Consider the following 15,917-nt stretch of genomic DNA (forward strand, 5'->3'; position numbering starts at 1 on the left):
ATGAATCATCCTTTGAACCAGTCCTAATATTTCCATAGCTATAAACAGAACAAAATGCTTTTCATACAACAGGATGCCCCGAAACTCTGAATACAACAGTCCTGTATACTCATTATTGATGCTAATGAATTCTAGTAGCTGAACTTTTAGGTAACTTTGATGATCCCAATTTATCCAGCCATGGTACAGCACACATACTATGTGCCATATGGTATAAAGTAGGGCTGCTCAATTAATCGAATTTTAATCACGATTACGATCTGGGCTTTCAACGATCATTAAAAATGACTGAGCCGATTATTAGCCCCTCCCTCATTTATCCGCGACACCTTAAAGGCCGGTCCGTGAAAATATTGTCGGGCATAAACCGGTCCGTGGCGCAAAAAAGGTTGGAGACCGCTGATTAAGAGGACCCCGAGGGAAGCTCGGAAAGCTAAGCAGAAGTTATTTGGAGAGTGACTGCCGTTGGTTGAAAAGAGTTTAAAAAAAAAAAAAAAACTTCAGTGGTGTTGCACACCATTTTATATTATTTTTTTAAAGTCATTGTTAACCCTTTAAAGCCGGTCAGAGCAGCACGCTCCGTTTTGCGTAACTATTTTTAAATCCCTGTAGAACCTGAACCGTGTAAGCTAGCGCAATAATTTGTTTTGCATATGAAACCGGAGGAGTTGTACTTACATCTGATGCCATCAGCTTGTCCTCGGTCACGGTTTCGTTCCACATATAGCTTTGCAAAAATTGCATAAAAAGCGCTTGCATGAACAAAAACATAATATTCCAGAAACACGCTTTGCCGATCCATCAGCTGTTCGTAACACTTCCCACAGGGAAATGATGCACATGCTGTTTTCTTTGCAAATTTGCATCATAGGATTGTTTTTCCTGCAGTATATAAAAATTGCTGTATCTCCAAAATAAAACTATGAAGACACTCAAAATAAATTTCCTGTGGTGGGAAACTATTTTTTGCAACTTTATTGTATTTAAAGTTTTGAGGGATAAACCTCTTAAACTTCTCCAAGTAGAAATATGTGTAAACAAAACAAAAGCGATTTTCAATTTTTTTTGTAGTTTATTGCACTTTTTTGAATTTTATGTAATTACTATGGACTTAATGCAGACATATTATTAAAATATGGGCTATAACAGTTGTATTGATGTATAGCAACTTGAAATGCTCCCACAAATGGCACTACAGCATGTAAAAAAAAAATAAATAAAAATAATATAAGCTCTGGTGGACTTGGTTCTATAGTAGGTCTTAAAGGGTTAAATAAATATCGTCAAATAATCGTGATCTCAATTTCAGTGAAAATAATCGTGATTATCATTTTTGCCATAATCGAGCAGCCCTAGTATAAAGGAAACAGCTAAAGGAAACCAGCAAACTTGTTTAGCTATTTCCATCGATTGAAATTTAAAAGTTAGATAGTTGTGTAGACCACATTCTTTCATTCATATTATAGGAACTGAAGAATTGTTCTCTGGCATAGGTGCACATTTTATACACATTATATGAGTATCGACAGAGATATGTACAAGTACACAAAAAAATATTTTTAACTGACACCATGCACTGATAATTTGTCGATCAACCAACAGGTTAACATACTCTTAACTCTGATTGGCATCATAATCTCTGGTTTCCATTCTATACAATAATAATCACAATCATGACAACGTCCGGAAATTGACCATCGTTCAAATAAAGAAATGTTAATGTTAGGATGATGTAAACTGCCAGACTAACTGCTGAGTTTGATGTGACTTATCTGAATTCAACATTTGATTTCTCCAGCCTGACCCCCTTAACATGACTGTGCTTGAACACGGATGTCAACTCAGGTGGAAAAACTGAACTCTTTGACGTAAACGTGGTTCACTTAACAACAAACGCAATCACCAAATTGGCCTCCAATCGCAGTTCTCGTTTCCCTGTTTACTCAGTCGGCACGTTCAGAGCTGCCTATCAGTGTAAACACTGCTCTATTAAAAATATTTAACTGGGTTTCCTGGCACACATACAGCAGCTGGATTTGTTCAGTATCTTAATCCACCCGCTCTCACCTCAGCTTCTAAAATCATGTCAATAAGCAGCATGAAACTGTTAACCAAACAGTGTTGTTAGACAAGTTAGACTGTTCTAAGAGCATACCTGCCAATGGGAGACCAGTTTATCTCTCTGGCTTGCACCCGCTGAAGTCCCCTGAAAGCAGAAACGGTGGGTTTTTTTAGCTTTACGTGCGCTTTGTGGTTAACACAGTGCTCCCTCTTCGACTCAGACAGACTGTGTAATTGCTCCGCTTGTCCCCCCGAGAACAGCGGAAACATTCCCCGGGAGGAATTTGCCTCAGGAGTCTCTTGATCTGCTGTTATAAATACTCCATACAGTAAACACAGCAATGTCCTAGTAACCTTGCACAATAGGTGCAGCAAACGTTAAAGGCAGATTTTGAAGTAATGACTTTCTGCTCTCAACCTGGTCCTGGTTCCAGGGGCCATCTTGCCAGGGAAAATTTTCAATGAATGCCTCCATCTCTCAGTTGTTTGTCCAGCAGGGTAAGTGGGTGTAGCTGTAAGGCCCAATTTGGCAAAGGGTCAGCACCATCTCCGTCAGTGAACTAATCCCGGATTGAGCTGATCGGAAACTCAGCGAGCAGGGCTCAGGACCTGTAGCCATCCCCCATCATCTCCCTCCTCCTCTGGCCAAAGCCGGCCAGCGTACTATTATGCCAGTTACAGCAAGCCAAGACATTCACCATCTCAAAAGCATGGTGTATTTGAGAGAGGCTTGACAAGTAAAACGTAACAACTAGGGCAGATATATTAACACCAGTCACAGGTCAAGTGCTGGTAAGGAGTAGCCTTTCTCTTATCTTCAGCCATTTTTGGCAAGTGACCAGCAATTATTCAGAAATCCTATTCTGTATCACAAGATAGACGATGGTGTTCCCTAACAAACACTATGGCTGTAGTACATTAAAAACAATATATATTATATAACACAAATAATATTTCCTGACTAAGTCAGGGAAAAGTCTCAGCTGAATGAATAACCATGTGCATTTGTGAGTATGTGCTAAACAAATAATCTAACAAAGAACAGCTTGTATGCATCTTACATGAAAACTCAGCACATTTACTCACAAAACACAGCATTTCACATTGCAAGTGCAAATTCAGTTAAGGAGATCATTGTGGACCTCTTTAGTGTACCTTTCAGATTAAGACTAAGGTAAGACTTTGTCAAAAAAGCACAAAGCTAAAAGACTGCTGCTATGAGAAAAATGGTGCACGGAGTTTATAGATGCAAATTATCAATAAAATTTAGAAGCGCAAAGCTTACCTCTTTTCAACACATGCCATGAATGTAAATTCCTTAAACAATATTTCCTCATAAACTGCTGCAAATCCAAGCACCATACCAATACCCACAAACATTCCAGCAAGCATTAAGCTGTGTCCGTTCTTTGTGGCATAATTGCATCAAAATTCAGTGACATAGTTGCATAATTCTGAGGCATGCGCCTCTGATAACTGAGGACCATTAGTCCTGCTATAATTGCAGAGAGCAGCTCAATATGGATGAGCCGACTTTTACAACCAGCGCTGATGAGAAAAGAGGGTAATGTCCTGTCAATGAGTAACCACATTTGAATAACAGATGGTGCGTAATAGGCGGTCTACTTCCTTACAAGCACCTCTCTCAAAATACAGTTTTTAAAAATGAAATATATCTTGGTTAATTGATGGACATATACTAAATTACTTGCTAAAGTCTTCTTTACGCTCTAAGGTATACTAAAGCAACCAGGGTTGTGACATAGCCATCACAAGACAATGAACAACTGCAAGAAGGATGATGCAACCCTGTTGCAATATCACCTGCTGGTAATCACAGTAATTATCAAACCAACAATCAGAAACCGGCAGGGATTAATGAATAAAATCAGAAAGTGCAGTTTAAATATGCACACGTCTTAATTTCATTTATAAAAACTAACATTAGAAAGTGCCTACCAACAAATGTCAAATTGAGCGAGAAGACACCACTCACCGAGCTGAAGCAATGATAAATTATGTTTACATGCAATTAAAAACCTCAAAGGGAACAGTTAAATCTCACCGTTTGCCCTGACAGGTTTATATTCCATATGAGAGCATCTAGCTTTATTATTAAAATGGCATGTGCAAAAAAGGCTAGCTGACAATATCCACCGCTACCTCATCATGGTTCATTAAATAACACTTAAAATGCCTTAAACATAAGAGCAGAAAACAAGTGCTGAACAAACAGCTATAATAATGATAGATCAATGTGTTTTATGTATTATGTAAAAACTTACGATGTCATGAAGCTCAGGCTAAACCTGCTAGCAAACAATTAGCTTTGCTAGCTGTAAATAAACCCGGGTCCCAATATGGACCCACGCTTTAAGCTTAAAAAAGAAACAAATTGTGACAGTTAACATACCTCAATTAACACAGCTGTCGCTTATAAAGTACCACAGATTGATTCCAACAACGGCGCATAATAGAGTAAAACTACAGGTAGCATGCTTGGTGTTAGCACGTCGTTAGAGTGCGCTCTGAGATGCTCCGGGTTCATGTGTAAGTACCACACTTAAGTTATGAGCTTATTCGAGCCCGAAGACGGCAGCTTTAACGCTACATTCATAGCAACATTGAGTAACCTACATAATAAATAATTCAACAGTTCCGGTACTTTACACTTACACGAAGCTAAGTTTCACAGCTAATGCTAGCAGTGCGCAGCTCAACTTGCCTGGACAAATTTCAGAGTCCCTCCTAATGATGCTGTTGTTGTAGTTGATGTTGTCCTCGTGGTTGAACTGGTAAGCAATCGCTCTATTCCTTCGGTTCCAGATTTTACTAAATGCTAACGCATATGCCTCCCATTAAACGCCAACATATAGACGCACCGTCTCAGCAGTTACTGGCTGTCATATCCCAATGAAACCTCTCCCCTTCGACCTCTCAACTTGCACGCTGTTACAGTGGGGACATCTAGTGGATATGATGGCGACTTTTTAGGCATCCTGTGCAAATTTAGGAACCAATTTCCTGTTTGAGTCTACGTGTCTGTGGCTTCTAGGCTAGATTATTGTAATTTATTATTATAGTGAAACTTGCTTTTATGTATGGGTCAGAGACGGTTGCACTGAAGAGACAGAAAGCAGGGCTGAAGGTGCCGGGAATAAGTACATAAGAGAGACAGATCGGGTTGTAGTCAGAGTTAGAGGGACAAGCTTGAGAAGGAGGTATAGTGGCTATATTGGACAAGGGATACTGACTATGGAGCTTCCAAGGATGAGGGAGCAAAACAGGAAGACCACAGAGAAGATTCATGGATGTAGTGAAGGAGGACAAGCAGAGGGTTGGTGTGGCAGGAGAGGACTCTAGGTATAGGGTGAGATCGAGGCAGATGATCTGCTGTGCTGAACACTAAAGGAAGTAGTCAGAAGAATTCTTATCAGGTGCCCTGATATCTTTGAAGACCTTTCAATTCATCCAAAATGCTGAAGGAATCAAGAGTACTAATATGAACAAAGGAGGCTCATAACTCTCTAATATTCTGTTCATTGACTCCCTGTTAAATCCTCGTCACTTATACAGCGCTTAATTAGGTCCATCATATTTTGAAGACCACGTAGTTCCATACTATCCCAACAGACCACTTTTCCTCACAACTACAAGTTTTAAAAATTAGGATGTGATGGAGAGCTTTCCATTTTGGGTTCAAGTGACACCCTCTCTACTTAGGTGACCACTGAGGATACTCCAGGCATTCAAGTACCACTATTAGATTGAATTAAGATTGTTTCTTCTTACTCTTTGGGCTCATTTGGGCTTTAATCATTGTTAACTATTCCCACCTGTACCTATCTCCAGGTGTCTGCCTTCAGAGGTGGATTACCTCCCTAGGTATGTTTCTGCCAGAGGATTTTTCCAGTAAAATTTGAGTTTTCTGTTTTTAAGTGCTTACTCATGAGGTAGGCTTGGTTTCTCTCCAAACATATTTTACTTGTGTGTTTTTCTTACAATGTAATGTACCCTGAGACAACTGTTGTTGTAAAATGTGTGCATTTAAATAAGAAAAAATGAATTCGATTTTATTATATTAACATTCATTGGCAACACGGCTCCACAAAACTGTTCTTTGAATAATACTTTTATTCATTAACAAGATTCTTTCAAACCACCAGCAATCCTGCATTCTGAGTATTTTGTTGAGTCGTCCACTGAAATCGACCAAATAATGACAACATCACGAGTCAGCATGATAATAACTCTATCCTCTGGAGATTCAGAGGTCTGGAATTGGATCACAATGTCCTTCCATCACAAGGTTTGGGATCCAGACACTGTTTGCTGACAGCAGTGACCAGCCATGGCCAATTCACCAACCACTTTGGCAGCATTTGCTATTTGCGCAACATGAAAACATAACAGTGGTTGTTCTGTTGTCACGTAAAAGAGACTAAATGTGTCTAAGGGTATAACTAGAGAACGGCGCTGGATGTCCCAGGAGCAAAGAAGGAGGCTCCTTTATCGTGGACCTTGTACTGAAAAAGCTTCTTCTGTGTGTGCTGCCCATCGCCTCGTCTCCTCCTCCAACAAACCTCCACCTGGAAAAACAACAGTGCACCTTGTGCTAAATTTGATACTGTTTAAGGACAAGAAATAGACACTAGATGGATTTTGTCAAGTACAGCTGAAATGAGATTAATAAAGTAATCAATCAACAGAAAATTAGTCAGTAATAATGTTCTTAATTACAAAAATGTTAATCACAGTTACCAAAAACAATCATTTTACCCTCTTTCTGTTCAAATATTTGTAACTCTATAACATAGAAAGCTCAAATCGATTTTGACTTGTTAACTGAATCTAAACACCTGGATAATGAGCAGATCTGTGTCTCTGATGTGTTCAGTCTGAATTAGAAAATTTGCATCCACATACACACATACCTGACCGTGTATGTCCCTGCAGTAGCCAGTTGGGAGACCCTGTACATGAAGAGTGAGGCTGCACTGGTGGGTCAGGCCCTTGAGGAGCCACTCTGATCCCTCATCACTTCCATCATCCTCCGCTTCTTCTCCATGACAGCGTACCAGCATCACTATGTTCCCCTGCAGTGCAGACATGTTTATAAGAGTATTTGTAGAATCCACTGAGTTTAATTTGAGGAGAGGACTTTTAATGAAAGGGCATTTTGGTCTAACCTGTAGCTGAGAGCAGACTGTGGCTCTGCAGTAGTGGCTGAAGTCCAGCGTGGCTCCAGCGCTGACCCCCAGACTCAAAAGCACACTGACGTCATCCACCAGCAAAACGGGAGGACCCCACTCTTCCACCCCTTCCTCCCCACCACCATCACTGCTCACACTGGACCGCACAAACTCATACAGCCTCTGCAGGCCAACGGTAGGATCTCTGGGGACAAAGGAGGTGATGCTGTCTGACTAGTCCTAAAGTCAGTTGAGGTTTTTTTTTTTTTTTGTTAACATGTTTTTTTTTTTTTAAATACGTGACAATTATGCAATGAAAGTTATGAGTAAGAACAGTGGTTATACCTGAGGAAGTCCATGGCTTGACTTCCTGTTGTGGTTTCTTGAGGAATCAAAATAGATAGCGACTCCTTAAGGCCCTCTAGGAAAATCAGCTGACCCTTTTCCCTTGCCTGTGTTAAACTTACACCCTGAGAACACACATTTCACGCAAAAAAGAGGTTTTTAAAAAAATATTTGACTCCTGTTGTGTCACTAATAAAGCGTTTTAATTCTGCTGCTGATCCTTGTTTAAATAGATTTAGATCTTGAATAAGATATCATGTCTTTAATGACAGTGGCTCACTGGGGAAGGATGGAAATTGCCCTTCATGCCAGTGGTTTTGATGTTTTCTTGCAGAAAATGTTAGTTAACACTCACCAGTCTTTGACTGATTGCACTGTAGTGACTGAAGGACTGCACCAGACCCAGAAAACACACTTTGCATCGCGCTAAAACCAAAAAAACAAACAAACAAAAAAAAAACAGATTAAACACATTAGCTGTTAAACAGACAGCTAGAAAATGACAATACTGTGGCAAGTTACACCTCACCTCGCAGGTAGAAAGACAGGAAGTGGTGAATGAGGAAAGAGGCATCACTCTGTCTGTCAGACACTAAAATAAATTCCCCCTGTAGGATGGGCATTGTGGCACTTAATGACGCTGGATAACTTGCAGTGCACTTAAGCTCGTTACAAATACACGACTACAAGTAAAGTAGTGTTCAAAGTGAGACTGAAAATACTGCATTCCTTACCTGAGTGAAGCTGTCTGGAGTGGCGTTCAGGATGCTGTTGAGCTCTGTAAACATAGCTAACCTTGGAAGCTAAGCTAACTGTAAATAATACAAGCTAAACGGTTTCAAAGTGACACACACCAGGAGATTTTAACAGAAATTAACCGACATGTCTGTTTTGTACATATATGGGATAAAATTAAAGGCTTACGATTCTATTTTTAACAAATCAAAGATTAGAAAGCTTTTCTCCACAGTCTCTGCTTTCTGCTTGTTGTTAACGCCTGGAAATATAAACCAAAGAAGAGGTCTCACTCCGACCCTTTATCCGTGACAATCTTTTCGATCATTTTCACAATTTTTTTTTATTTTGGCACATTACACTCAAGCTATAATAAAGACAAATATTAAGGCAAATCTTAATATTTGGCTTACGATCATACTAAAAATAAATTCCACTACGGGCTAGCAAACAGGAAAGCGTGGTAGCGAGTGCGCATCGTCTTCATAGACAATCTTCGTAAGCACATGGAAACTTCTTCGGCGTTGCCGTCTTAATGTCGTGTGCAAGCAGCCCCACATGCTGGTGGTACTGTGGTAATAGACGTGGTGGTAGACGCATCCCGAGTATTTCACAAAAACAGGTATATATAGGAATATATGTTAAAGTATTATTATTATTATTATTATTATTATTATTATTATTATTATTATTCCATGGTAATAGTGACCAATTTCACCTCAGAGATGCACCTGCACACTCCAGTCTTCATCTCCAGAGACACATTTTTTCCTCTGACATTTTTTTTTACATCTAGCATTTAAATAAGTTCCAACAGTGATATGAAATCTATATCTAGCAGCCCACAAAAGTGAAATGAAAAACTGCAATTAAATATTTCTATTTGCTATGCCTTTTTAAAACTGTCATTTTGCATCTCTTTTGCCGCTTGAATGTCAATCAGTATTGGCTTATTATTAATCAATTAAAGATCTGAAGATTGAATCTCTGCACATTCATCACTCAGCACATCCTTCTTCATCATTTTTATTTTATGTCTTGCTCTGTTTAAACTTAATGACAGATTCTATTCATGGTGAAGCACTTCTGAGGGAATACTCATTAACCTTTGGGTTGTTCTGCCTCAACAATTCTCATCACACTGGAGGTTTCCAAAATTTTGACATCAGTCAGCTGATAAGTCTTTGTGAAACATACAGTTTTGTTGCTATATTTGATGTTGTTGCCGTCCAAATTTAAGGAACGGTTTGTGTTGAAATGCAGAAAGCCTGATTACATAATGTGTGTGTGTATATCAAGTCATCCATCTTACATTCACGATTCAAGCAACCAGCTCGGTCTAGTTAAACTGGGAAACAGAACTAAAGCCACCGGACATTTTTCCAATCAGCAGATGGCACTGTGTAACTCTCACACAACTCAACACCAAAGAGATCACTACAGTAAATGCAATGAAACTGCACGTGATGACATTATCGCAGTGCCTGTAAAATTACCGGCAAAAGCAGACAGCTCATTAGCTGCCTGATTCTGATTTGCTGAATTTATTCAATTACTTCTTTTCTTTTTATTTCCACTAATTTCAATCCTGACTGCCTGAAGGTATTTTAGATCAAACTTACATATCCAGTAGAAATACAGGCGCATGTTGTGTCCAGAGGATGAATATCTAAAGTTTCTTTGGTTTTCACTAACTTGAAATAAAGAAAAGGCAAAAACAGTAAAGAAAAATTGCTTCAGTCCACATGAACACTGAGCTTTAAAGTCAAAGATCTCCACTGGAGGGATGAACACAATTTTTTCATGATGTATTCCCTGATTTGGTGTTTTGATAGTGGTGGTGAACAACACTGTCTGACATGGAATTTCCAAAAATCCCATAGATGTTCAGCTTAGTTGACATCTGGTGACTGTAAAGTCGACACCATGAGCCACATAATTTTCACCATTCAGTGACCCCTTGTGCCCTGAGGATGGTGGCAGACTGCTTCCTTCAGGATAGAAGCATTGATTTAATGATAGGATGAAGGTGATCACTGAGAACAAATTTTGTATTGGTTTGCAGCGATGTGAGCCTTGGCAACAAAACACTGCAGAAAAATAAACCTCCCGGATAACTTCATCGAAGTGATTCAAGGGTTCAGTTTTTCTTTTCATTTGTCTCTATTTCAGCTGCAGATGCCCTGAGTTATTCACCAGCTAGGGGTTAAATGGGTTTGCCTGTCTGCTACTTTTGAAATTGGTTCAGCTGAGTTTTTCTCTTTGGGAACAGCTGCCTGCTGCGGCCAAACATGATGTAATGAGAGCAGCGAGACGACCGAAACAGTAAAGCTGCGGGCAGAGAAACAAAACATCGAGCTTAAGATGCTAAGAAGGCTTCAAAAACTTACATGGATAATAAGTGATGGCTTCCTAACGGCATGCCTTTAACAATACATGTGGATATTATTTATTTTTAAGTCAAGTATTCATTCGTGTAGTTTTGAAATAAGTGATAAAGATTGTGTACTTTAACACTTAACAGTTTAGCAGTTTAAACAAAGCTCTTTTGTTTTATATTCATTTCCACCAGTTCTCTGGACACACCAGCTCGAAAATCTTAACCACTTAAATAATCAGCAAGATATAAAAAAAATATATTTAGTCCAGTAATTAGTCATCAAGTGAGAAGAGTAATACAAAGAAATCCAGTAAGTTTTTATTGACTTGTTTGGTGAAATGACCATTTGGTCTGGCGTAACTGTTTGAGGACTGACACAAATACAAATAAATAAATAAATAAATACAAGTTTCTGCCTCTGTGAAGGTTGTCGGCAGCCTTTGTGGATTGAGACCATCAGAAGGTCACTGGTCTGATTCCCATCGTCCCTGAAGTGTTCCCAAGAAAAACAGTAAATAGCACAATGCAGTGTAGCTGTAAACTTTAAAGTATAAAGAGACTTAAAAAAAAGTTTTATTAATGTTTTTTTGTGCTTCTGTAATTACTTTAATATAAATATTTAAATATATAAATATTTAAAACAATGTAAACATATCTGAAATAAATTCCCAAATATTATTACTATATTTTATTCACTGCTTGATGTTTGCATTCATGTCACTGCATATAATCTAATACATATCCAAATGCTCTTTCCCCCTTCCAGAAGACATCGTGCATTTAGCTTTTCTCAGCTGAGGACAGTTTATAATTCTTGGAACTCCAGAGTTTGTCGCCCTCCCCTGCGTTATAATAATCCAATCTGATCCAACCTTGGAAGCAGATCAGCAAACACTATTTTGTGAATTTCAATTTCCCTGAATGAAAGATTTTCATTAACTCCAAAAACAAGTAAAATGCACATTCACAGAACCTTTTTCAAGATGACAGTGAAATGTACAAGGAACAGGTCATCAGGGGTTGTACGGGTTAAGTATCCATGTCCTGTACCCTTGTTGCTCATTGGTGATGGAGGCTGGCAGAGAGGGAGTACTGATGGGGTTACAGATAGAACAAGGAGAAGAAGCTGGGTACAGGGCATCCGCCCACTTTAAAACTCGACCTTTAGCTTTGCTGGGGCCATTAACAGTCCTGGGACTTGGCCCGTTGGTGATGTGTGGTTTGGTGTTGGGCATCCTGTAGAGGTAAACGTCATAGTGTGCAACAGGTCCTTTGGAAGGTTTCAGCTTGACGTTCTTGTTGAGGTGGAGCTCCAAATTGATGGTCACCTTACAGTGCAGAAATAGACTGGTTATTAATACGCAAATGTAGGAGTAAAGTAAGAGAGGTAATGCACAAAAATATTAACAACTAATTATTCTCCTGTTGAACATGTTTGCAAATTGTGTTTGTTCTCTTTAAAGCAGACTGGATACATCTGATTTATAGTATTTTATTAGAGATGCATAGTAAATAGTTTGGTCAATTACATGATAATTTGACATGAAATCAAAAGTATGCAATTAAATTGTTTAGTCTCGAGTATTTGTTTGAGTTTAAATATTTAAATATTTGTTTAGAGTACACAGTTAGAAGACAGGATCTCATGGTAAGTTAATAACTGAGGACCTGAAATAATTTTAGTTTCAATGATGCACAGCAGAAAATTAAGAAAATACATTTGCAGTTGGATACAACTTCAACGGTTCAGTTCTCGGATGGGGAACATTATTTGAATGTCATAGGCTCCACTTTTCCGCCCATGTTTCCAGTTTCTCTAAATCTATAAAGTCATGAAATAAAATACAAATTGCAATACAAAAAGTAACTAGGATTCATGCCTTTCGGACAATGTTTGCTTTGTTCCATCAATTTGTCTGCCTATGTAGTTTACAGGTGTAATGGGACAATGCCATCAAAAATCCTGCAGCAGTTTTGAGTGAGTAAATAATGCTAACCTGCAGGTAGTGACATCAGCTGCTGACACTTAAAGGGAATTAGACCAGCCACAATGGAAACCTCACAAAACCTTGCTTGTTTGTTTGGCTGTAAAGCTAATCTAAGAGTGACAAAAATACATCATCTGGGAAATATGAATGTCCACAACAAATTCTGTGCCAACCCAACAGATGACATTTCACCAGGTAAGTGTGAACTTACTTTGAGGCAGTGATTGATGAGATCAACAAACAAATTCTGATAATAGAACATAAGTTGAATAAATACACAGTGCAGTTTTATATTAAGATTTAAACACACACTCTCTCTCTCTGTCTCTGTCTCTGTCTCTCTCTCTCTCTCTCTCACACACACACACACACACACACACACACACACACACACACACACACACACACACACACACACACACACACTCCAAGACCTGATTACTGTCAGACCTGTTGAATCAAGAAATAATTAAGCAGAACCTGTCTGCGGGCTAAAAGACCTCAGAAAAAAACACGTAATGTCACAATCTAAAGAAACTTGCGAACAGATGAGAAAGAAACCTGTTGACAACTATCAGTCTGGAACGAGTTACAAGCCATTTGGCTTTGAAAGTCCAAAGAACCAGGGAATGCCCATTATCCACAATTGGAGAAAACTTGGAACAGCGGTGAATGTTGGCAGGAGTGGCCAAATCTACTCCAAAACTACTCCAATAATTTATGGTAAGTGATTGGCGATCACTTATAGGTTAAACAAGAGAACAACTTTCAGTGGGATCACGCTGGCCACAATGATGAGTGCTCGGACAACACTCTACTTTGAATCTCTTCACAGAAAGTGGAGATTGCGGCTATTTACAAATTACAGATGAAAGGGCCTAAAATAGAGACACAAGTGGTGGCTTGCTTTCCAAAGCCAAACTCAAAATCACCTTTTTGGTCACTTATGCTGAAGCAGACGTCTCAAGGAGTAGATTTTGGCAACACACACACACACACACACACACACACACACACACACACACACACACACACACACACACACACACACACACACACACACACAAGGAAAAGACAGATCCCGAAACAAAACACACAAAGCCCGACCACAACAACACATGAATAGGCCAAGACTTTATTTAGTCAGGGGGCCTCGTCTTCATCATCATCAGACTACACAGTCTCTGTTTAAGGAAACATTTGGGTCACATCACTCTTAGCTTTGTAAAAGTCACTGTTGCACGGCACTACGGGGCTGTCAACTGTTTCACTCACTCACTCACTTGGAGGAACGGAGGACAGGGGGTGGGTTTCTCTGGTTGGGACTGGTAATGTATCACCACATTTCCATCATAAAAGGCCAGAGGGTCCTGTTCTGATCAACAGCATTCCTCAGAGCCTCATTAGTAAACTAGACGGTGCCAGAATGATTCATTTAGAAATCGGGGGTTGGTGGGTAAGACATGCTCTCTTACTCCCCCTCTTGCTTTCTGTCTTGTTTCTTTTGATTTCTGTCCTGCTTTTAATGCGGCTTTGTAAGGCATGCAGTACACTTGTGTATGCACGCATGTAGATTTCAATTGAGAGCACTGGGGCAGTTATCTGGTTGCTTCTACATGTGTGTCACTATATCTGTGTTTCGGTGTGAAAATGTGTGCACGTCGTGTTAATTTTAGCATTTCTGTGTACAGATACGTGCATGATTGTGTGTGTTTGAGTGTGCATGCCTCCTTCATGCACCCTACTATTTGTGTGCCTGCATCAGCCAATCACAACGGCCACTTCATGATCCTAGCACCATCATTCCACCGTGCTGTCAGCCAATCGCAGCCTGCTGATGAATCCCAAGTCCCAGCAGGTTTGACTCTGAACAGAAGAGAAAAAAAATCTTCACATGCCTTCAACATGTTCACTGTTTTTTCTAGTTCCTTTTCTGCTGCCCCCATTTTACTGCTTGTACCCTTCATACATACTTTACACCTCTGATAGAGGATTTTCCCCATAATATGAAGTTAAAAAGAGCATTTGTTTTCCATTCTAGATAAAATGAAAGTGACTCGCTGCATTAATTCAAATGCTGTGTATTTTTGATGTTCTTGTCACTTTAAAAATGCACTCTTCTTATTAGCGGAACTTCTTTGTAGCATTTCAGAGAGAATGAAAGTGTTTTTCAATTTAAAAAAGAAGAAGAAAAAAAACATGCTGATAATGTTATAGATTATGCGATGGGACTTGAGACCCTTCCTGATTTAAAAAAAATGGGTCATAAGATTTTAAATAATCCATCCATCCTCTTATCTAATTCACTGTGGGGAAGCTGAGCCTATCCCAGCTATCAAACAGGGCTCCGTGGATAGGTCAACAGTGTGTTGCAGGCCTAACATAGAAAGATAAGTAACCATTCACTCTCATGGACATTTTAAGATCACCAATTAAGCTAACTAAATGCTTGTCTTTGGACAGTGAAGCTGGAGAGCAAAAGGTAAAATGTGAAAACTTAATGCAGAAAAATCAAAGGCAGCCAGTGTATTTGAACCCAGGAACAGTGCTAACCAGTGCGCCAATGTTTCCAGGTGAAAAACAGGGACTAAACACAGAAACCTTTACCAAACCCAGAAATGGAAAAGATTGGCTGACTGCTCTTCCTTAATTCTGTGTCAGTTAGTTAGTTGGTGGGGTAATTTTAAATAATGTGTAGGGCTATTTTGTTGTCTAATCGTGGATAGTTTACCCTTCTGTGGTAATTTGTGCTCAACAAATGAAATGAGGAGTCACAAACAAATTTGAGTTTAAAAAAAGAGAAGAAAACCTAGTGCAATTAAGCATGCATTTTTTCTAATGGCCACCAGGAGGCGAATCTGGTTTTGTAGAAATTAGCTGGAGAAAGATCCAAATGCCCACTATGGTCTCAGTAAACACTTTCCTGATGAGTTTATTGTCTCAATCCTTAGTTTCGAGTTTTAATGTTAATTTTGTGGATTATACACGAGTAACATAGACAAGTATCTATGATACTTGTGATACATGGTACGATTTTGGGGGTTATTATTGAAACATCGCAAAGTCTTTGGAGTTTCCTCAGTTCCTCACTCAGATCCAGCAATAGGATACTCCCTAGACAGGTTTCTAGTCCATCACAGGACAGAAAGACAGACAACCACATTCTCGGATTTACACCTACACACAAGTTCAGAGTTGACATTCAGTTCAGTTCAA

At 39.3% G+C, this 15,917-nt stretch overlaps 2 protein-coding genes across 5 annotated transcripts in view; both read right to left on the minus strand.

Moving 5' to 3' along the window:
- The window catches only part of scap (SREBF chaperone), a 33,577-nt gene extending 27,700 nt beyond the window's left edge, over positions 1-5,877 (minus strand). The window contains exons 1-2 of one of the 4 annotated variants that reach the window (XM_085423714.1): positions 4,787-5,877; positions 2,156-2,206 (exon numbers count right to left, since the gene is read on the minus strand). Coding sequence is in view for 1 of the 4 variants with exons in the window: in XM_085423711.1 (XP_085279837.1) it covers positions 2,156-2,331 (176 nt within the window). In the remaining 3 variants the exon portion in view is untranslated. Of the gene's footprint in view, positions 1-2,155; positions 2,858-4,786 lie in introns of those variants that run through there. The other 3 variants (XM_085423712.1, XM_085423711.1, XM_085423713.1) reach the window with 3 other exon arrangements.
- A 300-nt stretch (positions 5,878-6,177) lies between these two features.
- On the minus strand, positions 6,178-8,722 carry elp6 (elongator acetyltransferase complex subunit 6). The gene is made up of 7 exons (XM_085421905.1): positions 8,333-8,722; positions 8,128-8,206; positions 7,954-8,024; positions 7,599-7,723; positions 7,251-7,458; positions 6,996-7,157; positions 6,178-6,650 (listed from the first exon to the last, which is right to left on the minus strand). The coding sequence occupies exons 1-7, from the start codon at positions 8,384-8,386 to the stop codon at positions 6,525-6,527; spliced, it is 825 nt and encodes a 274-aa protein (XP_085278031.1). The 5' UTR covers positions 8,387-8,722; the 3' UTR covers positions 6,178-6,524.
- Between the last annotated feature and the right edge of the window lie 7,195 nt (positions 8,723-15,917).

The sequence above is a fragment of the Rhamphochromis longiceps genome, linkage group LG11, assembly GCF_057381845.1.
Source record: "Rhamphochromis longiceps isolate RC_006_pf linkage group LG11, R_longiceps_female_GT1.1, whole genome shotgun sequence".
NCBI lineage: Eukaryota > Metazoa > Chordata > Actinopteri > Cichliformes > Cichlidae > Rhamphochromis > Rhamphochromis longiceps.

Coding starts and splice junctions, on each gene's coding strand:
- elp6 (XM_085421905.1), bottom strand. CDS start 8,386: ATGTTTACAGAGCTCAACAGCATCCTGAACGCCACTCCAGACAGCTTC. Junction 8,207..8,332: donor CTCCAGACAGCTTCACTCAG/GTAAGGAATGCA, acceptor CCCATCCTACAG/GGGGAATTTATTTTAGTGTC. Junction 8,025..8,127: donor CCTGTCTTTCTACCTGCGAG/GTGAGGTGTAAC, acceptor TTTTGGTTTTAG/CGCGATGCAAAGTGTGTTTT.